Source organism: Myotis yumanensis, unplaced genomic scaffold (assembly GCF_028538775.1).
Source record: "Myotis yumanensis isolate MYYU_CA2020_CCGP unplaced genomic scaffold, mMyoYum1.0.hap1 SCAF_1, whole genome shotgun sequence".
In the NCBI taxonomy this organism is placed as follows: domain Eukaryota; kingdom Metazoa; phylum Chordata; class Mammalia; order Chiroptera; family Vespertilionidae; genus Myotis; species Myotis yumanensis.
The window spans coordinates 68,031,540-68,058,271 of record NW_027223752.1 but is presented as its reverse complement, the minus strand read 5'-3'; the positions used below and the strand labels follow the sequence as shown (position 1 = coordinate 68,058,271).

Below are 26,732 nucleotides of genomic sequence, written 5' to 3'. Positions count from 1 at the left end.
ATAAAGCTGAAAGCTTAGCATAAACAAGAGCTTGCAAGGCTGTGGCCCCAAATTAGAATTTATTTTAGCATCTGACATGGATAAAAAAAAAATGACACATCAAAACAGAAATATAGCTAAGCAGATAAGTAGATAAACAATATGCAACGTCTCTTTATTTGCTAGAATAACTTATTTAAAACTTTATTTTATTACTATTTTCAAAAATAGTTGAGTCTTTTCCTAGGTAACTGGAAAACTTTTAAGAACATTCTTTTAAAAACTTCACAAACATCTTAGCAGAGAAAGTGTTATTTTTCATTTGTTAGCTTTCACTTGGCACAAACTGCATACGGTACTCAACATACATACATTTTTATTTCCTTTATTTTTGTCATAACTTTAGTAAAAAAATTAAAAATCAAGTGAATAAAACTTTATGATGAAAAGTATTGTTAAACGATTCTGTTGATCCTGTTGTTCTGGGTAGAAAACTGCTTTGCTAGTGACATTAGATACAGCATATGGTGCATAAGTAACATCTGAAACTTGCTCCTCTTTTCCTGTATTTCTGCCCAAACTCCAAGGGGGATAAAGACAAGAAAATGGATCAAAGGGAAGAAAAGAGCCTTCCGTGACTCAGGTAGCCTCTGAGGGACCAGTCTCAGCAGCTTCTAAGTGGGCTCTCCAAGGGCTTGCTGCATCCGCTATGCTGCCAGGCCTCAAAGGGTACAACAGGGGACTCTGCCAGGGGTTGGCCAACTTCTCCTCTGACGGGACAGATGGTACACGCTTTATATTGTTGTAACCACTTAACTTTGCTACTGCGGCATGCAAGGGGCCAGACAACACGTAACTGAATGAGTGGTTGTGTTTAACCTTTTATTTACAGACACTGACTTTTTTTTTAGGGTGACCTCATCATTTATTATCATAAACTGGCCACTCTGAGAATAAAAGGAGATGCTGTTGTTAATTATACCAGGACAACAGGCATAATTGAGTGGTCAGAGACAAACTGGGATTTCAGCATTGAAATTTAAAGTTCATAGAATTTTCACATCATAATATATTATTATTCTGATGTTTAAAAACCATTTTAAAATGTAAAATCCATTCTCAGTTCTTTGGCCCTGGCCCGTGAGGTAAGGTTTGCTGATCCCCCATCTACGTTCTTGGAGAGACACTAGGTCTTCGCTCTCGGACTTGGCCGTGTCTTCACAAATCTTACTTTCTCGGAGGCTTCTTTCTTTCCTTTCTGTCATTGTTGCTGGGCTGGTGGGACATTAAAAGTGACTGATATAAAACAAAAAGATGAAGGTTCTTTAGTATCCTTTTATCCTATTTGGAAGATTTTTTTCAGGCTTGTTTCTTAAACATCTCAGAGGGCATTACAATCTGAGATTATAAAACTAGATAGGTTATCATCTATTTTCCATTGCTTTTTAAGAAGATATGTTTTGAGGCCTACTACTATGACTTACTCAATAGAAACCCAGAAATTTAATTTAAGGAACTGTACATTTTCATTTTTAATAAACCACATGGCAAAACAATACTTTATTTAATAAAGGCATAGGAAATTACAATATAAATTGTAAATACAGTACATATACTATACTTTGATTTTAAATTACATGGACAAATACCAGCTTCCAAATCTTTCTAAAATCAATCATATGCAAAATACTGGTTTCTGAAGGGGTATGTGGAAAAGTATCTACGCCTTGTTTCACTGTGACATGGCTTACTCAGCAACATCTATTTAGAGAAGCACAAACCTTCCAGATGTACAGTAACTTCCAGGTGCAAAGCAGACACACTGGCACATCCCAGTTTTCTGTTGTAATTATTTCAGAAAACAAGTAGTTGCAGTATTTAAACTGACACTGTCAGAGAAAGTCCCCATAAATGTTTTCCAATCTTAGTGAATATCAGAAACTGTTTGTTGGTCCTCACAGTATAACTAGAAGAACAGGTTAACCCCTTTGCAGCCAGAACTCGATGACAGGCTGGCCGAACGCGTACACACAATTCAATGCTGAGGAGCTCCCACAAGTTATCCCCTCCAACTTCTGTGCTCCCACTACCACCACAAGTGATGTCCCTGCCTGGTAATCTGTGAAACAAGTCTCAAGCCCTGCCTGGCGATTCACATAACAGGTCTGCGGTTAGGCATCTTGGTTAGAAAGATATTAAGCTTCATCAGTTACTTGGAGATCAGACTTGCCTCCCCTCAACACAGCATAGCGAAATGTCACTTCATTTGTGACTATTACCCAGATGGCTCATGAGCGAAGCGTGGTTCAAAGACAAACTGAACCAAATGAGCTGATCTTATACTTAGGAAGATAGTCTGTAACTTTAAACTTACTGTATGAAAAGTACAGTCAACAGAAAAATTGCCTAAAACCTTGTACTAAAGGGGCTCAGTTTCTCTAAGAACACCTTATTCCTTATGACAAAACAATGAACATAAATGCATAAAGAGAAAATAAATTTAGCTGACTGTGCTTGTTCCAGAGGTGAGCGAGTCTCCCTTCCACAGGAGCGGGCGTGGGAGTTCAAGCAGCACAGGCCAGCATCTCATTAGCGATGACCTTCACTCATGTCTGCAGTGTGCTTTCTCCCGCCCGCATTCTGTGTGCAGAGATTCTGAACCAGAACAATCAGCTGTTGGAAAAACGGTTTTTCCCACCCTGAAGCATCTTTAAAATGGTGCTTTGTTTCTGAAAGATTTTTTTTTCTCACATTAAAAAGAAAGGGAAGCTGATGTCTGTTTATTCTGGGAAAATTCTACCAAAGATAAACACTGTCAGTGAGGACCTCCGGGTTCAAGAGACAGAACTAGAACACTGAGACTCCTAAGAGCAGGAAACTTCGGTTCAGAAATGGAAATATGGCATCCAGAGTTGAAAAAGAAACAGAAAGATAAGAAATCCAGTGAGCTGGCAAATAATACTGACGGGAGCCGCAGGTGTGAAAATCTGGGCTCATGCTCCACAGGCAGAGCTAATGGAAAATGCATGTGGGAATGACGTAATTTCGGTTCTGCATTTCAAAGCTCTCTGAAATATGCTTATTCAACTGCATTCCCCACGGTGTATTTCTAAGGCAGTACAGTCATCAATGAAACAATAGGCCTTTTCCTAAGATAAATCAAAAGGCTAGTCTGGCCAGACTTGTGAAACACAGGTTTATGTACACAACTTTGATTATTTGCAAATATTAATGAAAACACATTGCACTGAAGAACTGCCCAGTTTTTGTTATGATGTGTTCCCAGTGCAAAGTGAACAATGGTAGGTGTTAATCCAGGCTCAGCTGTGCTTTTCATAGGACAATGGATGGCTCTGTCTCTGTGTCTCTGTCAGACGCTGTGCAGCCCCTGCTCCCATCTGCTAAGTTCACATCCTTCTCTATGGGTTTTGTCAAGTTACAAAGAGTTAAATCTATCAATGATCAAATCTCACAGACCCAGTAAAATACAAGCATAAAATCTGTAGTTGCTGCAAAAAAAACACACAAAACAACAAAGCACAGAAAACTTCATGTGTGCCTAATTTTAAACAGAACATAATAATTAAGATTTACAAAAGTTGTCAGTGTTTCTCCATTATACAAAAGGATCCTTTTCAATCCTCAAGTGGATTTCAGACTGTTTTACTCAATAACTTTTCAAGGAACAGGTCGATGTGAAAAGTTAGATAAATCTATTTAAGATAAAAGAAAGTTTACAAGAAATGAGCCCAGTAGATATGGGAACAGCTGCAAATGTGGAGAGACCTATTAGCACAGGCACATTCTCTTCCCTTCTCTGCTAGGTGCCCAGAGTCGTAAATGCCCAGATGTGCACTGACATGCCTCTTGTTTATTCTCACTTGCCTTCTACATTTAAGATTATTTTTTGAAATACAGGACATTATATAATAAAAGAGTATTTTTTATTTTATGTTCCTAAAATTTTTGAAAAATTAAAATCATTATTTTAAATGGATTCACAGTAAGAATCCCATACAATTTTCAATTCGATTCAACAAATGCTGGGCTTTATTAGGTACCATTAACACTCACTAAAACTTTTGTTGGACACCATCGACTCTTAACAATCTTTTAGGTGAATCCAGGTTTTACCTTAGGTTTACTTATAGTGAGGTCCTTGGCAGAAATATGAAATCTGTTTCATATTCGTCACTTACATTTTAAGTCATTGGCCTGCCTATCTAGGATTTCATCTCACAGCCTGTCTGGTACATGTTACTTTATCCTGATTCTCTGCTGAAAATGGACTCCCTAACGTGCACTAAATATAATCCCAAAACCAACTGTTGACAGGAATATTCACAGTTGCCTCTTTAATACAACTGTTACCAGTTAGGTTGCCTTCTGTTTGGAAACTTTTATGCTTAACTTCCCTACCACACAGATTTAATATCCATCCTATTCCAGTGCTTTAACACACACACACACACACACACACACATACACACACTCCAAAACCCTTAAAATTTTTGTCTTCTGAAAATCATGTCTTCCCCCAATCCCTTTTAGCATTTCTGCTATGGTATTATTGGAAAACCTCAAAATTATATCTTAGGGTTTCTGGAGCCTGTGGAGGATTCCTAATCCATATCATCATACAGAAATTCTCTCTGGAGAAATGTAGTTAATCTGCATGGGAGAGACGGGTATTAAAACTGAACCTTGGCCCTCTAGAGCTCTACCCTGAAAGGCACAAGCAGATGACCTGGTATGAAGGCAGGAAGCAAGGTACCAAGCAAACTTTCTGTACAAAACATAAGGCAATTTCTAAAAGGACAGAGCATCATTGTTTGCATTTTGCGTCGCTTGCTGTTCATAAGCAAAGATAAATTCCATGGACAATAAAAGTGATTTCAGAAAGACTTAAATCTAAAACTCCACACCCCATCCTTGCTCCTATATTTGTTCAAATTATCATATAGTAATTCCAGTTTAAGATTAACTCCTGCCATTCAGAATAAACTGAAAATATTTCCTAAGCAATTTAATGACAGTGACCACAATACGTAAAGATTTGGTTCTGATAAGATTACAAACAACCAAAAATTGAGATTCAAAACCCTGTAATAAGTGGAAAATTTTGTTTATAAAGTATAATAAAACCAATAAGACTTACTTGTGAAATAAAACATTTCTGAAACATTTAGGAATACATGCTTATTCCACTCTGGATAATTACTAGTACTTTCTGAAATCTGCTGAGAAATAATTTCTGTAAAAACAGAGAGCTGGGTGTCAAATTCCAGAAGCTGGGTATCAAGATTACATTAAAAAAATCAGTTTTCCAGCACTGGCTTGATAGAAATGGGCTTTAAAAAGGATTTTTAAATGCAAATACAGAACTCTTGATGCTTCCTTTATGACACATGTTCTGCTGTGATTGTGAAGTACGGTCTTCGATTGTCTTCTCTGAGGTATCTGTAGAGTCACGTCTCATTCTGTAAACAGTGTTTTGGAAACATCTTCATCTGAAAATCATGGTGAAGTCTCACTTTACCATTTGACAGAAACTAGCACTCTCAGGCTGACTGTGAGGCCAGTGCCCAGGCACGGCTCTCAGGAATTCCATTCTCCCATTCAAGTGCATTTATTGCTCTCAAGTCTGTGACTGCAGGGTAAATAAGGCAGTAGTCCCCCAGACATCTTAAGTTAGGAGCTGGCATTCTGGCAGTTTGCACAAGTTCTGTCCACGTCTTGCCGGTAACTCTGAAGCTGAATAGTACATTTATACATGCCAAATGTGTTCAACAACAAATGCCTGGCTTTGGACTGTACCTCCTCCCACTGAGATGAACTTCCAGGAACTGCAATGTCAAGAAAATATCATTACTATTCATTGTACATTACACATTAGTGAATAAGACCCAGGGAGAAAACAACCTTAGTATGCTCTGAACATATTTTTACTAGTTTGATTTCTACCCTCCTAGAGAAGGTAGCTATTTTTAGAGAAGTTTGTCAAGCCAGATCAGCTTCTCGTTATCCCTATCTCTCCAGTCCACTTTTGGGTAGAGAAAGAGATCTAAACATCAATTACAAGTCTTTCATCTTTTGTACTTTTAAAAAAATATATATTTTATTGATTTTTTACAGAGAGGAAGGGAGAGGGATAGAGAGTTAGAAACATCAATGAGAGAGAAACATCGATTCAGCTGCCTCCTGCACACTCCCCACTGGGGATGTGCCCACAACCAAGGTACATGCCCTTGACCGGAATTGAACCTGGGACCCTTCAGTCCACAGGCCAACGCTTTATCCACTGAGCCAAACAGGTCAGGGCTCATCTTTTGTACTTTTAAAAATAAAACTCATGCATTTACTATTTTGATAAAAAATCAAATAAAAAGCATCGATCTGTGAAATGATTTCAAGAAAAAACACAGGCTCTAGTTTTTCTTATGTAGAAAAAGCATGGTAAACACACCCAGTACATTTAATCTGAAGGCAAAAATTTGTGTTTCATCTTATCTCAAAGGGATAAAAATTATTGCTCTGCTATAAACATCAACCTGCAACTCATCTTATGAAGAGCCCACACCCTCCCTTAAAACAAATCTTTCCAGAAGTCTTCCTACTTAATTATAAGCATAGATGTTTAATCCCAAAGACAGAAGTCCACCAACCCCAGTATTTACCAACAGCAGCATACTTAGCTGTATGTGTGCAATGGCCATGGGCTTTCCTGAAGTAAGAGACCAGACATTTAAATCTTCCACTGAATGGACATCTTCTATTTTCATCAAGGCTTCTTTGATATAGTCAACATGCAAATGCCTTGGTACACCTATTAGTTCAGAATATATCATTTATAAGTAAAATTTATCTTAGGGGAAAAAGTTATAAATTACTGGTGGGCCTTCCCCCCAAAAACAAACAAACAAACAAACAAACAGACAACTAGCTTTGCTAAATTCATTTTAAAATGAACACTTTCTAATAAAATATATTAGTATTTTAAGATAAACCATGCACACATATAGTAGGATATACACAAAAGGTTAATAAATACTTTAAAAATGTTCATTCTCACTAAAAAGGTATGTTAACCAGCCCAGGTTACTTCATTTAACAAATAAGATAGGATAATAAAAAATAAAAAGAAAGGAACATCCAATGATGGCTAAACTAGTGTTGAGAACTTATATTTACATGCTTATATGTAATATTGGTAAGGCAGGAATGCTGAAAATATAACAAAGCTGCAAGTTAAATTGAAATTAACCTATAATAATAAAAGTGTAATATGCAAATCAACCCAACAGCCAAACAGCAGAAAGACCACCCAGACTACCACATGATGACACCCACTGGTGCCAGGCCAGCCAACGCAGGTGTGATGCGATTGGTCAGGGGCCCGGCTATCACCCCATGATCACCTTGCAGAGGGAGGCCCAGGCCACCGGCCAGCAGGGTGATCAATCAGGGGGGCTCCATGATCGCCCCAAAGAGAGAGACCCAGGCCACGGATTGGCAGGCTGCGGTGGTGGGCGGAGCCTACCTCTTTGGGGCGACCGATCTCAGGGCTCCTGGACTGTGAGAGGGCACAGGCCGGGTTGAGGGACCTCCTCCTCTGAATGCACAAATTTCATGCACCGGGCCTCTAGTAAATTAATAAACCGCTACACATACTTGCATTAAGAATCAAAGAGCTGCCTTCTTGTCCTAGCTCTGTAATTGAGTAACAGCATGGCCTTAATCAAGTTATACTACCCCTCTGAACTTCAATTTTCTTATTGGTAAATGGGGATAATAATGTTTGCCTTACCTACTTTTCTTAGCTATTATAAAGATCAAATAGGTAACAATGGGAGAGTGCATGGATTGTTATACGTCCTATACATGTAAGGTGGTGTAACTGTAGCCTAGTAAGTATCAATAAAAACAAGAAAAGACATGGCTCCTACCCCAGAGTCTTCCCTGACCCCCAATCTGATTTAGGAATACATCCACAATGGGGATATTAATGAGATCTTACCTTCTAGTATTATAACTACTGTGTCCCATATAATGCGAAATGTTGTAAAAGCCACAAGTAATGAAAATACATATGTACAGATGGGATCAGCAATCTTGTATTCTGGCTGTGAAGTGACAGATCAAAATTGTGTGGTTAAATATCGACAGACATATAACAGACTGTAAGGCAAACTAAGGAATACTCTGCCCCCTGTCCTCTAGCAGGACTGCAGAATACCTCTGAAACCAGGACACTGCATCTGAGAATTCTTTCCTGGGTTGTTTAAATGCCTTTCCTTGTGGGACCATTTTCAGCAGTTTAATGGTTTGTTCTGTTCTTTTCCTCTGTGCCTTCTCTAAATCGTCTGCCCAGAACCATAGAACATCAGAGGTAGGAGGAGTCTTAGCAGTCATCAATTGGATTTAAGCCCCTCATATTAAAGAGGAGGGAACTCAAATTTTGAGTTGAGGGACTTGCTCAAGGTCAAAGCATTAGTGGCAGAGCCAACACTAGAACCCAGATCTCTGGACTTCACTACATGCACATTCTAGTACCTGTCAGTTACAGGTAAGTTACCTCGTGATGTGATACTATGGTGTTCAGTGCTAACAAAAGAGCTATATAGACTGGTGGCTCCATTAGGTTTGCATAAGTGCAAAATGAATAGGAGTGGCACTGGTGTCCAGTATACTGATGAAAGACAATCAGTTTGTTTTTTCTTGTTTAAATTAATCCATACCCGAGGACGTTTTTTCCATCGATTTTTAGATAGGAGGGAGGGAAGGCTACAGGGAGGGAGGGAGAAAAACATTGATATGAGAGAGACACATTAATTGGTTGCCTCCTCCACATGCTCCCACCGGGCAGGGTATCAAACCTGCAACCCTTTGGTGCTCTATCCAATGCTCTAACCACTTGGCACACTGGCCAGGGCCAATCAGTTTTAGTTTTAACGTTGAAATTAAATATATTTTAAAATAAAAAATTAGCAATCATAGTACCTTGAATCGTATGATGTAGGCAGCTATTAGCACACCGACACTTTGTACCAAATCCCCCAAAGCGTGTACAAATGCGGCTCTCACTGCCAAGCTATCCTGCCCATGGTTGTGCCCATACCCAGGACCTGTGGTAGGAGAATTTGAAGGCAGGGAGTGGGAATGGGCGTGATGGGGACCAGATTGGTTCAACAGAAACCCCATTCTGTTAAAAAAAAAGAAAACAAAACATTATTATTTGTCCTAATGCTATTGATAAAAATATCTATGACTAATCAGATATGAGTGAGGCAATATTTACTAAATATTTGAGCACCTATTATGTATCAGGTACTATTTTAGGTGCTGGGGTCAAAAGAGTGACTGAGACAGATCCCTATCCCCTTAGAGCTTATGTTCTGGTACGGAAGGCAGAACAGTTAGCAAATAAATCCCTAATGTACTACTAGAAGATGGGAAGGCGTTGAAGAAAAGTAAAGCGTTGCTAGTGATGGAGAGTGATGGGGAGAGTGGCCTCCCTTAGATTCCACCAGAGCAGAGACTTGAATGAAGCCAGGAAGCAAGTCATGGTGGAAGAGTGTTCTAGCAGAAGGAATACCAGGGTAAAGGGCCTGGATGCAAAGGTGCTCTATGTGTTTTAAAAAAGGCAAGACAGCCACTGTGGCTAGAATAAAGTCAGCAAGAGTGCTAGGACATGAGTTGGAGTGGTACACAGGATAATATTAAAAGGCCATGGTAAGGACTTTTGATTTTATTCTAAGTATAGAATAGAAGCCACTAGATGGGGACTGGCAAACCATGGTCTGTAGACCTTATCTGGCCCACAGCCTTTTTTTTGTAAATAAAGTTTTATTGGAACACAGCCATGCTCATTTGTTTACATACTGAATAGGACTGTTTTTGTTCTAAAACAGCAGAGTAGCTGAGAAAGAGACTGTATGGCTCTAAAATCCTAAATATTTACTATCTAGCCCTTTACAGAAAAAGTTTGCTGACCCCTGATTCACATGATTGAGTATTTAACTTAAAAACTTCATGTTTTTAGGAAAAAAAGTTGGTTGTTAAAAAAAATCTCAACATGAAAGTATTATAAAAATTAAATTAAAAAAATTTGTTCTACTTAAATTTGTGATTGTTAGTCAAACTTCAGTATACCTGTACAAACCAATGAGGAATTTATAATTCCAACAGTGTTTTATTAATATTTATAAGAAAAACTGATGTACTATATAATTTATAAATATATTAAAATATCACTGCATTACTACTGAATGCATGTATAGTCTCTAAGTTCACAGTATTTGAGACTATGCATGTGAAAACAACGTAGAGTGTATGCTACTAAATGTTGGATACATGTCATTATGCATTGGTCCAAACCCATTAATGTACAACACCAAGAGTGAACCATGTAAACTATGGACTTTGGGTGATTATGATGTGTCAGTGCAGGTTCACCAACTGTAATAACGTACCACTCTAGTGAGGGATGCTGGTAATGGGGGAAGTTATGCATGTGTGGGGGCAGAGGGTATGTGGGGAATCTTTGTACAGTCCCCTCAATTTGCTGTGAACCTAAAACTGCTCTACAGAATAAAGCCAGTTAAATTTTTTAAAAAAACATCGAACTTACATTACATTGACTGCAACTCCAACAGCTGCGGTAATGAGCATTATATCTCCATTTATTTCATAGTTCATATGGATAGTTCTTTGGACAGCTTCATATAGGAGAAATGCCATAAGTATATACACCAACAGCACACTAATCATAGCTGACAAAACCTCTGGAGGGAAAAATATAAAAAACAAATGTATTTGCAGCATAGTTAGTACACCTCATACAAACTAAATACTGTACAATCTTTTATTTATTTAGATCTCCTTCCCTCTAAGAAGATAAAAGCACTATATCATCTGTCATGTTTTTCTTAAAAATTATTTTAAATAGTTTGATATGGAACATTTTTTAAAAATTGAGGTATAGCCGACATATAACAGTATATTAGCTTCAGGTATACTATATATATTTTTATTTAAAAAGGTTTAGTAGTTTGATCTGAATCCCCCACTCACTCACTCCTACCACTTGCTACCTTCCCCTCATCTCTTTAGGGTCAAATTATGTGTATTTATAGACCAAACACATGGCAAAAAAGGAAAACCTGAGAAAAAATATTTGTAACATACATGACCGCAGACTAATTTCCTAGTAGGCAAGTACACTTACAAATCATAACAAAGTGAACAACTCATCAGAAAAATGGGTGAAGAGCATAAATAGTAATATACAGAAAATAAACAGAAATGGCCAACTTATCAAAATCAATCATAATACAGTAAATTCAGTGGGATTCCTTTTTGGCCCTTACTAAAATGGCAACAATTAAAAAGTTTGATAATAGTGTCAGCAAGGATATACTGATGGAAGGATCAAATAAAACTATCTTTTTGGAGAGCACTTACCAAAACTAATCAAAATTTAAAAGGCATGTATTCCTTGATTCTAGGAATCTAGAATAACATCCACATGTATGCAAAGATATCTACAAGGTTTTTCACTGCGGCTTTGTTGGTAGTATCAAAAAAGATCCAGAGACATCCTAAATGTTCCCCAATAAGTAATGTAATGGATAAATGGTGGCATATACATATAATGGGATACCATACAACCATTTATGTATAAAAAAGAAAAAAATAGGCACATTGGTAACTATAGGAAAGATAGACAAGAAAATGTTACATCTGGGAAGTAGGAGGAGGAGCTTGGAGAATTTAACTTTATTTTTTCAGTAATTTTTGAAATGTCTTTAAGTTTTTAACCACAAAGATGTATTACCTTTAGACTAAATAAAAACAAACACATTTTTATGCATTCAAGTATTCATGATGTACTCTGATCCAGGAATTCCTCTTCTAGGAAGGACATACACACTCATGCCAATTGAGTTGCACAAGTGCAAAATGTGGTATGTTATGAAGCTATTCATCAAGCACTGTATGAACAGCAAATAATTGTAAACAATAAAAATGTTATTAGTAGAAGCCTTATAACATGGAATGCTGTGCAGTTGTAAAAAACGAGTAAGGCTCTTTACGTACTGACAAGGAATAAGTTCCAAAATACAAAGTGAAAAAGCAAAGGACACAATTGTGTATGGTGTTACCATTGTGTGAAAAGAAAAAAGAATATCCTATATAGTAAAGAGCTAATATGCTAACTGGACCGGATGGCGGAAGACCTTCCAGAATGACCAGTGGGCGGGGGGCAGGGCTGCGAAGGCCTACTTTTGCCTGAATTTTGTGCATCGGGCCTCTAGTATATAAATAATGATCTGCAAATGCAGATCCGGAAGGATGTACAAAATATTGATAAAAAACTGGTTATGAGGAGAATGGGTGAGGAGATAGGGATGGCTTTGTACTATATATGCTTTCATACCAGATAAATTTTCTACCATATGAGTATAAAGTACAGATAATTTATCTTTTCAAAATAACAAAAAATAGGCAATGTAAAATATATATTAAAATAATTAACTAACATTGTTACATAAAACAAATGTTGACACTCAAAACAAGAAAATACTTTTAAAGAAAATTTTTCCTTTAGAGACACCGGACATTAATCCTGTTAAGTGTTAAAAGATAAAAGAATCTGGAAAACTGTTGTCTGGGTCGATTCATTCCTCAAAGGTTCCAGGTAGTTCAAGCATATTGGACTTTGATACCTTTTTATTCCAACCTATAACTTACAATACAGAAAAACTATCTAGAAGTTAGAAACTATTTCCTGACATTTCATTAATTTAGGTGAAACTCCAATAAAATTTTTGTGCATGAACAGAACTAATATTGGAATAAGACAAACACAATTACTACTTAAAACCATGGTACACCACTGGTCACTCAATAGCCCTCTCAGTTATCATATCGGTTATGAGAGAGAGAGATCAACCACATTCATATAACTTTTATGGAAGTCAAACTACAGCATAAACAGATTTTTTTGGCAAGGAGGATTCCCAGCCCACTAGGAGCTGAAAATGCAGTTTTTCACAATATAGTTTTCACCCAGGAGAGTAGCATAAAAGGGATCTCAATGACTTCCCACAGTTAAGAGTAATAGAATTCAGCTGATTCCTAGAAATTCCAAAATGACATATTAAGATGCTGTCATCAATTATATCCCTTTTCCAGCAATTCAGAAGGAATGTGCCTCACATCTAGTTCCCTTGGTGAAAAGCAAAGACATTCATTCATTTGTTAGTTTTTATTCTAATTGACTGTAAAAATGTCTTCTAGCTAGAAAACTGGTAAGTGTAAAAGAGAAACACACACAGAATTTTAAGTAGATTTTTGGGACTGAGATTTATAATTGAGAAGTATAAGGCATATACAATACTACATAGCTAAAAATCCTAATAATAGTAATATGACCATTTTATTCTGATAAAAGGAACAACAAGTTCTTTCATTGTGAATAAATGAAACTTTGGTGAAATATGAATAGGACTAATGATTGTTTAACATTTTTGCCTAGTATTTTTAACATGATGGAATGCAGATAAACATAGGCAAGATTCCTTTTTTCCTCCAACAACGTTTAACAGGGAGGGAAATTTTCATTCAACAATGAAATTATGACTTGCTCCAATCTTCTCATTTGTTGCTCTGGGTTGGTCTCTGGTCACATAATGTACAATAAAGATTTTCAAGACAAAAGGAGTGTATAACATATACAGATTTTCATTTTCTAAAGGAGACCCAGGAACTTTCCCAACTAAAACCCTAGATTTCTGTGAAAGTTACTACCCCATTAGCTTCGGAAAACTTGACTTAATGGAAATTTAGCAAAAATGAAAAACTCTTAAAAGGGATTTTTATAGAAATTCTTGAAAAACCTATTGTTATAGTAGTTCTAATATATTTTGCTACTTTATGCACAGATAATTAAATCACTGCACTCAGCTGAACTAGTACTGGAGTAGTGTGAATAAACAGTTTTTGGTTTGAATGGCCAATAAATTGGTAAAAGAAAAAATTAATTGGGAGAAAACATAGATGATTATTAAGTTTTGCCTCATACCATAAAATACAATAAATGTTTACGTACATTTTAACACATATATAAACTGTCAAAACTAGAGGTTTTCAATGTTCATATGAAAAATAGAGTTCTTCGCCATCCTTTGTTATTCTCCATCATAGTACCTTATTCTTTTCTTTGTAGCATTTAATACAATTTATGATTATGTTGTGTTTGTGGTACATATTTACTGCCTGTCTCCCCACACTATACTATTATTCATTCACTGAACAAGTAACTATTGAGTGCCTATTCAGTGAATGAGTAACAATCTGTTTCAACTATGTAAAACCACACTCAGTCAGCACATTCACTTTTGTGTGAGTGCTGCCTAGGTGTACTGGCCTACATTTAACTGTTAACTTTGCCAACACTGCAATGACAATAATGAATACATTTCCCTTAAATTATATAATGTTGTCTTTCTATTGCTTCAAGGAACTATACATAGCACATCTAAAGACAGATTTCAGAGGTCAATAAAAATCAATAGGGAAGGAAAGTGGATATATATTCTCTCCCCCACTTCCTTTTATGCTCTTTCTCTTTTCTACCTTCATCCAATAGAAGATAGGAAGGAAACAGAGGAAAAATCAGTGAGCTGTATTGGATCTGCCTAGGACTTTTAAACTAATACTTGTATTTCAACGCAGCCACAGATAAGCCAACAACACTCAGGCTAAAGACATAATACAGGATTTTCAGTGGCCCACTTTTGCTACCAGAATGTCAAGCTAAATTGCAAAGTTTGTCTTTGGATCCTCTCACCTCCTATTCGAAGTAATCTCCTGTTTTCTATCTTCTTACTACTCCCTCTATCCATACTCAAGGTGCCCCCAGTACTCCAAGTTGACTTTTGGCTAGTCAACATTGACTACCTCACTCATGTCTTCTGCCTCAATAAAAACTCTGAATTCTAGGAAGTACCTATTCTTTTCCTAGAGATGTACATGTGATATGAATTAATTCTCACTAAGATGTGAACAATGAGTAGGCATAACTCATATCAGAGGGGGAGGAAGTTGTTAAAATGAATCACTAACTAGAGAGAAGAGATTTTTTTTTTTTGGCTGCATGTTTGGGGGAAGATAATTTTTAGCTGAATACTTTCTGCTAAATGCTTTAGCATCAGGGAATAAATAACAAACTAGGTAGAATTAACATTATCATATACATATCCCAGAACAACAACCATCTAGCCAGATGTGCCAAGGCCTTTGCTTAGTAGAACTACATATTACCAAAGACTCCCACACTGTCACTTTGCCACTAACCCAGGCCGATGAGCTGAATTACCATAATGTGTATCTTGCTTTTTATTGCAAATGCAGACAACTCTGCCTACTACAGTCCTTTCACATGATCGCTATCTTCATCTAATCCATCCAGCTTCGTCAGCCCCAGAAATATAAGAAAAACCATATAAATAAAGTCAACTACACTCATAATCCTCAGAGAAGGAATAAAGCAAGCAAGCAAGCAAGGGATGTTCTCTTTAGAACAGCATGTCCCCTTGGTCTGGGAGATAGTGCCATTCTGCCTAAGGGTTTGTGGAATTTCTCCCCACGGTATGGTTTCATTAAGTTCCAAGTTTTATTAACTTCCAGGATGAGAGGGCAAACCACCCACAGCCAAATAAATGCAGGCACTTAAAAATAACTCTCATGTGGTTTCTGCCCTCCTCTCCCTCTTCCCACAAAAGAGCTGCCACTATAGCTCACTGAAAGGAAAAGGAAAAGGAAAAGAAACTCGCCCTACCCGGTTTGGCTCAGTGGATAGAGCGTCGGCCTGCGGACTGAAGGGTCCCAGGTTCGATTCCAGTCAAGGGCATGTACCTTGCTTGCAGGCACATACCCAGTGGGGAGTGTGCAGAAGGCAGCTGATCGATGTTTCTCTCTCGTCGATGTTTCTAACTCTCTATCCCTCTCCCTTCCTCTCTGTAAAAAATCAATAAAATATATTTAAAAAAAAAAAAAAAAGAAAAGAAACTCCTGAGTGATTTTACACAATCTATGAGTTCACACGAAGGAAAGGAAAATGCCAACAGACAGGTACTGATTCCTGGGACAGCCCCTTGGGTGTACCCTTCAAATCCAACGACCTTTCTTTCACCAGGATGGAATGATTTTTGCTAAAATAAATTTTGTTGTATTGCCAAAAATGCTCCCAAAGACCCAAGTCAAAAAGCACATCTTTTAAAATTGTTACTCATCAGGTTGAATCATCTTACTTTTCTCCTACTACCTAGCTGAGACAGTTATGCTGAGAGAATAAGAATTCTGATATGGAAAGAAGGGAAGGCAGGCAATTTAGAAGCATGGGTCATTTTGCGAGATATAAAGTCTAGTCCAAGAGGGAAGGAAAATATGACTGAAACTAACATTTATTGAAAATTTACTCTGTGCCAGCTACCCTGTTAGGTACTTATACCTTACCACTTTACCTTATATATTTTTCACAATTCTGCAATACAAGTATTATCATCCATATTTTATAGAAGAAACTCATAGAGAAATTAAATCATTCTCCAAAAGGTCATACAGTCATTCAATTAATTTTCCTTGTTTTCAGCCCCAATTCTCACTCCTGATGCTCTTTGTTCTGAGCTTTCTTTAGAGATCTGTTGGGCTGACCCAGTTCCTAGCTTGGTGTACTCTAGGCTGTGGCTTCTTGGCTTGTTTTCTCCTTCAACCCACTCCCATCTACTTTCTAACTTTCAGAAATTTCTGGAAATTTGTTTATTGGTGACCCAGCATTGACTTCTCTTTGTTGTTTTTATACTTTTTACTTCAGTGGACTCTCAGGAGAGACATGAGTCAAATGCTGATATCTAGTCCACCATCCTGAACTTAGTATTTGTAAGGAAAGAGAAATATCTGACAGTCTGCAGGAATTTTCAGAGACACAACAGGACCAGTCAGTCCTACTTTCTCTCATCTTTTCATAGTGCTTATAATCTATGAAGAAACAAAGTGACCATCTAGGTAAATACTAAGTACTTCTTTGATATTTAATAGAATTTTCATGATTATTGGTTTTTAATTTATTATATGTAGGACTTCCTATGTTGTATTACTGCATATCTCTGGGATAGAGTGCCACTGACTTCATTAAATGAAATGTACTCTCTCAAAGAGTGCTAGAGGGTAAAAATCCCCATTCCAGGATGCTATGTTTTAGATCTTAAATTGCAGGTGTTTAAATCACAATAAAATTGGAAAATAAAAAAATTTTTTTAGAGGATGGGGGAGGGGAGAAAGAGAGAAAGAGAGCGCGCGCGTGAGAGAGAGAAACATTAGTTCGCTGCCTCTCATACATGCATGCCCAACCAGGGATCAAACCTGTACTGTAGGTATGTGCCCTGACCGGAAATCGAACCCACAGCCTTTTGGTGTATGAGACCACACTCCAACCAAGCCATCAGGTCAGGGCAATTTTAAAGTTGTTAAAAACCCTCCAGTCAATCAATTAACAAATGAATGTATATGTTGGAAAGTAGTGAGGCTTCTTTTAGGAACACATCCAAATGCATTATGTAGTGGCTTATAACAGAAACACCTCACTCAGGGCTTCAGTTCTCTTGTGCAGCAGTTGAGAGCGGAGGGGTGGAGATGCCAGATAGTTTCCCAGCCTGATGGCCTGGATGGCTACTCAGAATATAGCTATTCAGCTAAAATGGCAAGTTATATACCAGAAGACCCAGTGATTACATTTTAGAAAACATAGATGCTGAGTTAACATTAGGTCAAAAAGTAACACAGAAGGGGAGGAACTGATTGATATATTAGCCAAGCGTGTCAGTGTCTACACAAAATAAAAAACAATATATTAATTCTGGTTCTTTAAGACAGGTTTTGCTGAAGCTCCCTAAATGTCACCTTTTGGGTTCTGAGCAAATGACATGTGGTCATATGGCACTTCACATAATAGTAAAGGCAATTATTTTATATGTATTTTTAAAATAAGCAAAAAAATTAAAAATACTAACACAGCAAGAAACACAGTTGTATATGATTATATATGATTTTAACCTCAACTAAATATTAGTATCTGTTAAAATAGGAAAATAAAATGTGTTCATTATTAAAAAGAAAAAAAAAATCAATGACACTTGTTACAGCATGGTAAAGAACACTTTATTCATGAGGGGAAGCTATTGAGATAGGCATAGGGACTACTGCAATGGTATTTGCAGTGGGGGAGAGAGTTTGGGCTCAGCTCTGAATACTGTATGGACAAGTGGGAATTTATAGCCAAGAAGCAGGTTGGGAGTCTGTGGGTGGAAAACTACTGAGGAAACATCAGGAGGAAGGGGGATTCTGGTAAAACTGACCGAACAGAATTCTTGTGAAGACAGGCTGGGGTGGTGAGACATCACCTGAAGGATAACTGGCAAGATACTGAGAGCGGGAGGCTTGGGAGCAGGTTCAGGAGACTGATTAAAGTGTGATTAAGCAAAGAATCTTTGTCAGCATTTTCAGAATTGTGTTGATACAATGGCCTCAATGAAGGTCAGCCACACAGTAAATGCTATACGTATTATAATAATACTTAAAATCTTGGCCACAGTAGCCTTGGTTGAAATAACCTGAAGTAAAAGAAAGAAGCTAATGCTCATGAATGAATTAAACTCACATAATTTTGCTTGATTCAATAAATTGAAGGTAAACTTTTTTTCTGATAACATCATTAGGAGATAGGGAAACCATTTACAAATTAATGAGTACCATATAATTTAAATGTGTAAACTGTTCAGCTGACTGGGCTGAAGTTCAGTACATGGGAAGATATGTATCTGTATAAATGCTGTTCACCCATTTTCATATGCTCTGTTCATCTATTTCAACAGGCTTATCACCAGAAAGATTTCAGCTAATCAAAGGTTATAGTCCGTTGTTGGTTTACCATAAAATGTTATAATCTAAAAAACACCTCCCAATTACCTACCTAAGCGATGAAATCCAAAGGTGAATCTTTTGGTTGGTGACTTTGAAGACAGCCACAAAGCAAGCAGGGTCAGTATGATAGCACTTAAGTCAGTCAACATATGAAGTGCATCTGTCATGACTGCTAGGCTATTTGCAATGTATCCACCTTAGAGTAAGGATAAGAGGGAAGAAGGAATATGTTAACTAAAATAAATGTAAGTAATAAAGCCAAAAATATGTAACATCTTACAAAACATGAACTTCTCACTAAATCTTTATCCTATTACAATGAAATCAAGGTAACTGAAATTTGATGCAAAACATTAAATATGCATATATTTTTCTAGTGACAATGTCCATTTCTATGAATAGATTCTCTGAGGAGTCAACAACCCTAAAGAAATTAAGAATCACTAAACTGGAGCTAACACATAAGTAGGAATTTTGTGTTTTAGCACTGTAGCTTTTATTCAACTAACTATCCTACTCTTAGTGAAATTAATAACCACAGTATCTACATATTACAATAAAGCTGAAGAAAAGGTAGGTACTCACTTGTTTGGGAGAGTTTTGAACATAAAATTAAACTAAAGAAACTCATAAAATGTACATTAGTTCAAAACAAAAGATACAAATAACAGATTCATTTGGATACATAACAGCAATGTCTTCTAAAGAGGAATAAAAGGTGGTATTTAAAATACACAATTTAGCCAAAACCGGTTTGGCTCAGTGGATGGAGCGTCGGCCTGCGGACTGAAAGGTCCCAGGTTTGATTCTGGTCAAGGGCATGTACCTGGGTTGCGGGCACATCCCCAGTAGGAGATGTGCAGGAGGCAGCTGGTTGATGTTTCTCTCTAGAGACATCGATGTTTCTAACTCTCTATCTCTCTCTCCCTTCCTCTCTGTAAAAAAATCAATAAAATATATTTTAAATAAATAAAATAAAATACACAATTTAAAATTTTAGACATTTCTAGACATTTTATATACACACACACATAATTTCACATATATGTCTCTGTGTGTAAAAATATGTTGTTCCATTATGGTTATATAATTTTCCTATTACCATTCATTGTGTAAGCTTTTATAATATAATACAGAGTATTCAAACTTTTATGGGTACCAAAATCATTTGGAAGTTTTGTAAAACTACAGATTGCTTGACCCGACTCTCAGAATCTCTAATTAAGTAGGTCTGGATGGGACCTGAGAATTTACATTTCCAACATGTTCCCAGGTGATGCTGATGCTTCTGGGCTCAGAACCACACTTTGAGAATCACTGTTATACTGTACTAGTGGTTTGTGCACATTGAAAGGAAATTAAGAAATATTTTAATATCACCATTTGCTTTTTCTCTATAATAGAATGTCAACCAAATTCACGATTGCCAATGACAGATCGAAACACATGCATGCGATTGGCGCCAGCAAGAGCTTTATATGTATCAACGTTTAAAATTGCCAGTGTGCATCATATGTACTGGCCGGTCGGTTGATTGGATGGTTGAACGGACGGTCGGTCGGTCACTTAGCCTTTTATATATATAGATAGTGGAACTTCATGGTCAGGGTGTCTTGACATACTAGTGTGCTGGGTTGCTGATCCCCCTATTTCTAGGATGACTGTGCAGAGCCAAGAGCAGCAGAACTGGAGGCAGTGATTTTGTAGTCACATCCACGTACTCCAGTGTGTTCTACACAAATATCATTTTGTATGTACAGTAGGTCCTCGGGTTATGTAGGAGATCTGTTCCTACAGCACGATGTAATGCGATTCGCTGTAAGTCAGAACCCATCTACATAAGCACCTACGTCACTCACATGGAGCACATACACAGCAGTATGAAGTGAAACAGTAAAAAAAATTTAAAAGAAAGATAACAATTCCTGACCTTTACTTGTGGTAAATAAATAATAAAAAACATAAAGCACATATGTACATACGTTGAAATGATGGAACTTTTTTTTTATATAAATACTGTAAATGGGAGATGGTGACGTAACCACGAAACGATGTACGTCGAGTCTGACGTTACCCGAGGACTGCCTGTATTCCCTGACATGAAAATGCTGGAAATCACTGTGAGAAAATACTCGTTGGTAGTTAATAACATGGGGCTTTGGAATCTCAGAGATTCTAAGGTAGTTACTTAACTTTTTTTTTTGGCCTCATTATCTATAAAAGGAGGATATGTTAAAGCCACATTGTCCAATAGGACTTTCTGAGATGATGGAAATGTCCGTCTATACTGTCCAATATAGTAGCCACTAGTCATATGTGACTTTTGAACATTTAAAATATGGCTAGTGCAACTGAGGAACTGAATTAGTTTAATTTAATTTTAATTAACCTAAATTTACAGAGCCACATGTTGGTGATCATCAGCAAAAATAGCGGAGTAGGGACCTCTGAAAATCATCTTCATAAAAGCAATAAGAACATGGACAAATCAGCTTATTTAAAACTCTGGAAATTACCTGAAAGCTGTTATAGGTAGCTATTATTCTAGGGAAATAGCTGAATCTTGGTAAGAATAGTGGGCTCCGTGGCATTTCCCCATATGGTAACCTTGAACACCAGTAAGTGGCAATCACAGTGAAAACCTCAGCATGGCAGCCACTGCAAGGGATAGAATAGGGTTGGAGCTCCTTAAGAGCCCCATTCCCAGAGCACTCTCTTCATGTGACCTTGTCTCATGGTTCCCTGGAAGACCATACTGGCCAGGCTGTTTTTATTTGACTTGACTTGGAGTTCTGCCCTGTGCAAAAACAATCAGAGGCAATAGATAACAATGTGTTCCCCGTGTTCTGAAACTTCAAAATAATGTACCCAATCTGCTGGGCTTTTGTTGACTCTTTCAATCTGGAAATGTATACCTTTCAGTTCTGGGGACATTTTTTTAACTACCGTAATACCCCCTTATCTGAAGGGGATATATTCTAAGACCCCTAGTGCAGTGGTGGGCAAACTGCGGCCCCTTGAGTGTGGCTCTTCTACAAAATACCACGTGCGGGCGCGCACGTACAGTGCGATTGAAACTTTGTGGCCACACTCAAGAGGCCAAAGAGCCGCATGTGGCTCGCAAGCCGCAAGTTTGCCTACCACTGCCCTAGTGGATGCTGGAAACTGTGGATAGTGTTGAACCCTATATATACTATATTTCTATACACAGATACCTATGATAAAGTTTATGGCTTCTCTATGGCATATTTAAATTGCCAGCACCACAACTCCTGCATTTTGGGACCATTATTAAGTAAGGAAGGGTTATTTGAAGACAAGCACTGTGGATATCATGACAATCAAAAAGGCTACTAAGTGACTGTCAGGATGGACAGTGTGGATACACTGGACAAAGGGATAATTCACCTCTTGGGCAGGATGGAGCAGGACAGTGTGAGATTTCATCATGCTAATCAGAACCAGCGCATAATTGAAAACTTATGAATTGTTTATTTCTGGATTTTTCCATAGAATATTTTTGGACTATGGTTGACCACGGGTAACTGAAACTGTGGAAAGTAAAACCACAGATAAGGGGGGGACTACTGTATGTTGCTGATTTCTTTCCTTCTGCTTTCTTTTTTCTTTAAACTCCTATTACTTGGCGTTTGGACTAATATACTAATTTTCTTGCCTTTTTTCTCCTATTATCCATTTCTACTTTTTTGCTCTACTCTTGTCAGAGATTACCTTAGTTCATCTTCCAACTTTTCTGTGGAGTTAAAAATATTTTGTGTTTTTATTTTTTAAAAGCTTTAAAAAAAAAAAAAACTTCACCTGAGGCTATTTTCTCCATTGATTTTTAGACAGTGTGGAAGGGAAGGAGGATCGGGGGAGGGAGAGAGAGAAACATTGACATGAGAGAGACACATCGATGGTTTGCCTCCCATCCGAGGTAGGGGCTGGGAACCCGCAACTAAGGCAGGTGCCCTTGACCGGGATGCAAAACCACAACCCTTTGGTCCTACGTTCTAACCACTGAGCAACCGGCCAGGGCTAAAAGCTCTTTTTTTTTCTTTTTTCTTTTTTTTTTACCCTGAATTTATTTTATAAAGCAGCAAGATCAGCATCTCCTGGGAACTTGTTAGAAATGCAAACTCACAGGCCAGATCCCAGAACTACTTAATTAGAAACTGTGGCCCAGAGTTTGTGCTTTAAGTTCTCTAGGTGTTCCTGATATATTATTAGGTTGGTTCTTGGCTCTTTCCCTATTGCTTGCTTAGGAGATGGCTTTCTTGGATCTATTAAGGCAGTTACCTCCTTTATCAGTTTCTTATCTAGTTTCCCGAGTTTGTGTTGCTATTGTCTGCTCTCCAGTTTTCCACATCTGTGTGGATATACAGATCCCTTTATTGTAGTTTAAGAGAGGCTTCTGGAGAGAATACAATTAGATGAATGAGTTCATTTGCCATCTTTACAATCTTAGCACTCACTTTTTAAACTTGTTCACTTTCAATAAAAATGCAGTTGTTAAAGTAATCAATAACACTGTTATTAAACTCAAGGATATTTTAGTTCTCATCTTATTGGACCTCTTGCAGCTTCAACTTATTTATTGAAATGCTCTCTTTTCTTGGATTCTGAGATACCTGTTTGCTTTCTGCCTGATTTCTAAAGTTGGAGTTCCTCCGGACTTGGGCTCTCTAGGTGACTTTTTCCATTCCCCATGGCATTACGTACTATATCTCCACCTTGACCTCTTTTCTGAACTGTAGACTCATATGCTCACTAGACATATTTACTTGGCTATTTCACATACATATGATAACATGTTTGAAACAACCATGGCTAGATCCTGCTCTATATTTTCTCCCTGCTTCATAAATGACATACATTTCCATACACTCAGCTGCTTAGGTGAGAAACTTCAGCATCATTCCTGACACTGCTCTCCCATCAACCACCATATCCAAAGCACTAGCCAAGTTTGTCCATGTCACCTCTAGAATGTTTCTCAATCAGTAAGTACATTTTTCTCCAGCCACTTTAGTCCAAGCCATAATGATTTCTTGTCTGGATCTCTGCAACAGTTTAGTTGTTTCCATTTTTGCACCCTCCAATCCATTCTCCAAATAAGAGCTGGAGTAATCTTTTAAAAAGGTAAATCCTAAACATGTCACACTCTGCTTTTAAAAGCCTTCACTGGCTTCTCATTGTATTTAGAATTAAAAACTACACTCATTTAATACGGTCCATTTAATACAGGACCTACCTGATCTGGTTCCCAGGCCTCTTCCCCTCTTGTTTACTACACTACAGCCAAACTGTTTATTCTCTAACACAATAAAAACGAGCTCAACAAAAATTTAATGAGTGTCTACTTTGCGCCAATCATTGTTCTAGGTGCTGGGAATTCAGCTTATATTTCAGTAGAGAAAGACAAGATGTTAAACGAGGAAATATAAAACGAGGAAATATACAAACAAGATCATCTCAGCTGTTGAGGGCTTTTATAGTTGGGGAGGGAACAGGGGAGAAGGAAGGTTTAGTCAGTCAGAAAGGTCTCTCAGAGGTACCTTTTGAGATGAGACATGAATAACAAGAAACCTGCCAAGAGAAGATCTGGGAAAAGTCCACCCACATAAAGCAGTATTTTTCAAACTGCAGATCCTGCTCTATTTGTGGACCCATGAAATCAATTAGGTGGGGTGGAAGCACAATAGAGAAAAATATATTAGAAGACATCACATGAAATAAAACTTTTGTTTCAGTTATACATAGGTATTTATACATATGTGTATCGGTGCATACATACATAGGTATGATGCACACCTACCTACACGAGTCACAGTGTTAACTGTATTTCTTACTCTAGTGACCTCAGAAAAATCTGTGAAGGCCCTAAGGGCGGGAAAGAGCTTTGGGAGTTATAGGGGAAAGGTGGCCAGCATGGCTGAAGTGAGCACTGGGGAGGAGTGGTATGAAATGGGGTAGGAAGTGCACGTAATTTTCCTACATTTAACCTCCAACCAGCACCTCAAATCTGGACTGCCCCCTCTAGCCTCATCATGGTGCATCACCAAGAGACAACGTGGCAGGATGGTCTCTCTGCGTTAGTGTCACTGTGTAAACGGTCACTAGGACAAGTCAGCAGTTACACTGTGACACTGAAATTCTCTAAGCAAAGAATGTATTTTACAGTGAGAGTGTATTACTTAACTAAAAAATGAAAAATAAACCAAGTTCATACACCCTGGGGGAGCCATTTTCTGGTGCCTTTCAGATTCTCCTTACAATGAAAAACTTTCAGGTTAGTTGGTGGTATTTAATTTTGCAAATCTCTTGGCTACAAATCTAACAGGAAGTAGCACAGAGACCACCTAAGTCAAAGGTAGAGGAAAAAAAGTCAAGAGCCTGGGACTGTAGGTGTGACTCTTTCATTAACCACCCCATTTCCTCCCAACTTCTTGAACCTCTCAGGCCCTCCGATTCCCTATGAAAAAGGGGGTGGAGCCTGCAGGTGTTCGGGAAGGTCCCTTCATACTGTAAAATGTTACGGGGTTCTAAGTAACTTTAGATTTTACTTATTTATTTATTTACTATTTTAAACGTTGCAAGAACTAACCTGGTGTTTGCTCACAATTCTTTTGGAAGAAAAGAGGAAGTTGCATGATGTACCATGGAGGTAAACAATAAATCTGTTTGTACTTAGACTGACCTGCACTTTGGAACTGTGTGGACTTTTTGCACCCCAAGAGATCAGTATCTTGAGAAAGGGCAAGAAAGTTTAAACCTCCAATCCCGTGCACCTAGAGCTGGACACAACGGAAACGGCAAGTGAGTTGGCCACACAACTCACCTACGAGCTCTCCAATCATGAAGAGCAAGTACAGAACGGCGGCAATGGTCAACCTGGTCTTCACCTTTCTCTGCTTCAGCAGCTCCCTGCGTCTGCTGCAGGTGTCACACGGGTCCACCTTCAGGCTCAGCTGGCTGTTGGTCAAAGGCAGGTCCTGGTCCAGCAGGGAATCGTCGTCGGCCTGGAGCGCCGGGTGCGCTCCGTTAACAGGCCTCTCCGGGGTTTCGGAACCATCGTCGGCCACCACCACCCGAAGTTTGTTAAACCGGGGAAGCCCCTCGTCCCCCGCCTCGTCCGAGAAGTCAAAGGCGCTGGTGTCATTTAGAAACAGCGGCGCGTCGTCCTTCCTCAGCAGAGATTTGAGGCGCTTCCACGCGCCGGATCCGGCCATGGCAGAGGCGGCGCGCCGCGCGCGGAACGGCTCGCGGCAGGCACGGCCGGCGGCCCCGACTTCACCGGCGCGCCCGCTCCCGATGGCGCCGCCGCGCGTCCCCCCCCATCCTGTGGGAAACGAAACACGGTAGCGATTAAAGGCGCCCCATCACAGCCCACAAGTTCCGAAGCCCGGGCGGCGGGGGGCGCAGGGCCAGCGCGGAGGCGCCGCGGCTCCGCGAGGGGGCGGCGCGTCGGTGTGGGGCGCCGCCGCGGGGCCGCCGCTCATCTCCCCGCCCCCGCTCGGCTCGGGGGCCGGGGGGTGGGGGGGCCCGGCTCGCGCGGCTCGGCCCGGAGCCGCGGGGGAGCGGGGCGGATCTCGCCTGCAGCGCCCGCAGCTCCAGGCCGGCTCCGCGGGTCTGACAGGTCCGCGGCCCGGCGCCCGCGGCCACCGCCTCTCCCCGCCCTTCACGGGCCGGCGCGCGTGCGCCGGAGCGGCCGCGGGCGAGGCGCGCGAGGGAGGGGTCGGCGCGGGGACACGCAGGCCGGCGCGCAG

The 26,732-nt window shown here is 39.0% G+C and overlaps 1 protein-coding gene across 3 annotated transcripts; it reads right to left on the bottom strand.

The window, feature by feature from the left end:
* Positions 1 to 16: 16 nt before the first annotated feature.
* SLC30A4 (solute carrier family 30 member 4) lies at positions 17 to 26,513 on the bottom strand. Of its 3 annotated transcripts, none has more exons than XR_011472487.1 (8): positions 25,805 to 26,513; positions 19,013 to 19,159; positions 10,610 to 10,763; positions 8,980 to 9,181; positions 7,997 to 8,102; positions 6,671 to 6,805; positions 5,138 to 5,825; positions 17 to 1,275 (listed from the first exon to the last, which is right to left on the bottom strand). XR_011472487.1 is itself a non-coding variant. In XM_070423483.1 (7 exons), the coding sequence occupies exons 1-7, from the start codon at positions 26,193 to 26,195 to the stop codon at positions 5,671 to 5,673; spliced, it is 1,290 nt and encodes a 429-aa protein (XP_070279584.1). In that variant the 5' UTR covers positions 26,196 to 26,513; the 3' UTR covers positions 1,503 to 5,670. The 3 variants fall into 3 exon arrangements, 1 of the variants encoding a protein (XP_070279584.1); XR_011472488.1 differs by having other exon boundaries at positions 17 to 1,254; XM_070423483.1 differs by lacking the exon at positions 17 to 1,275 and having other exon boundaries at positions 1,503 to 5,825.
* Positions 26,514 to 26,732: the final 219 nt, after the last annotated feature.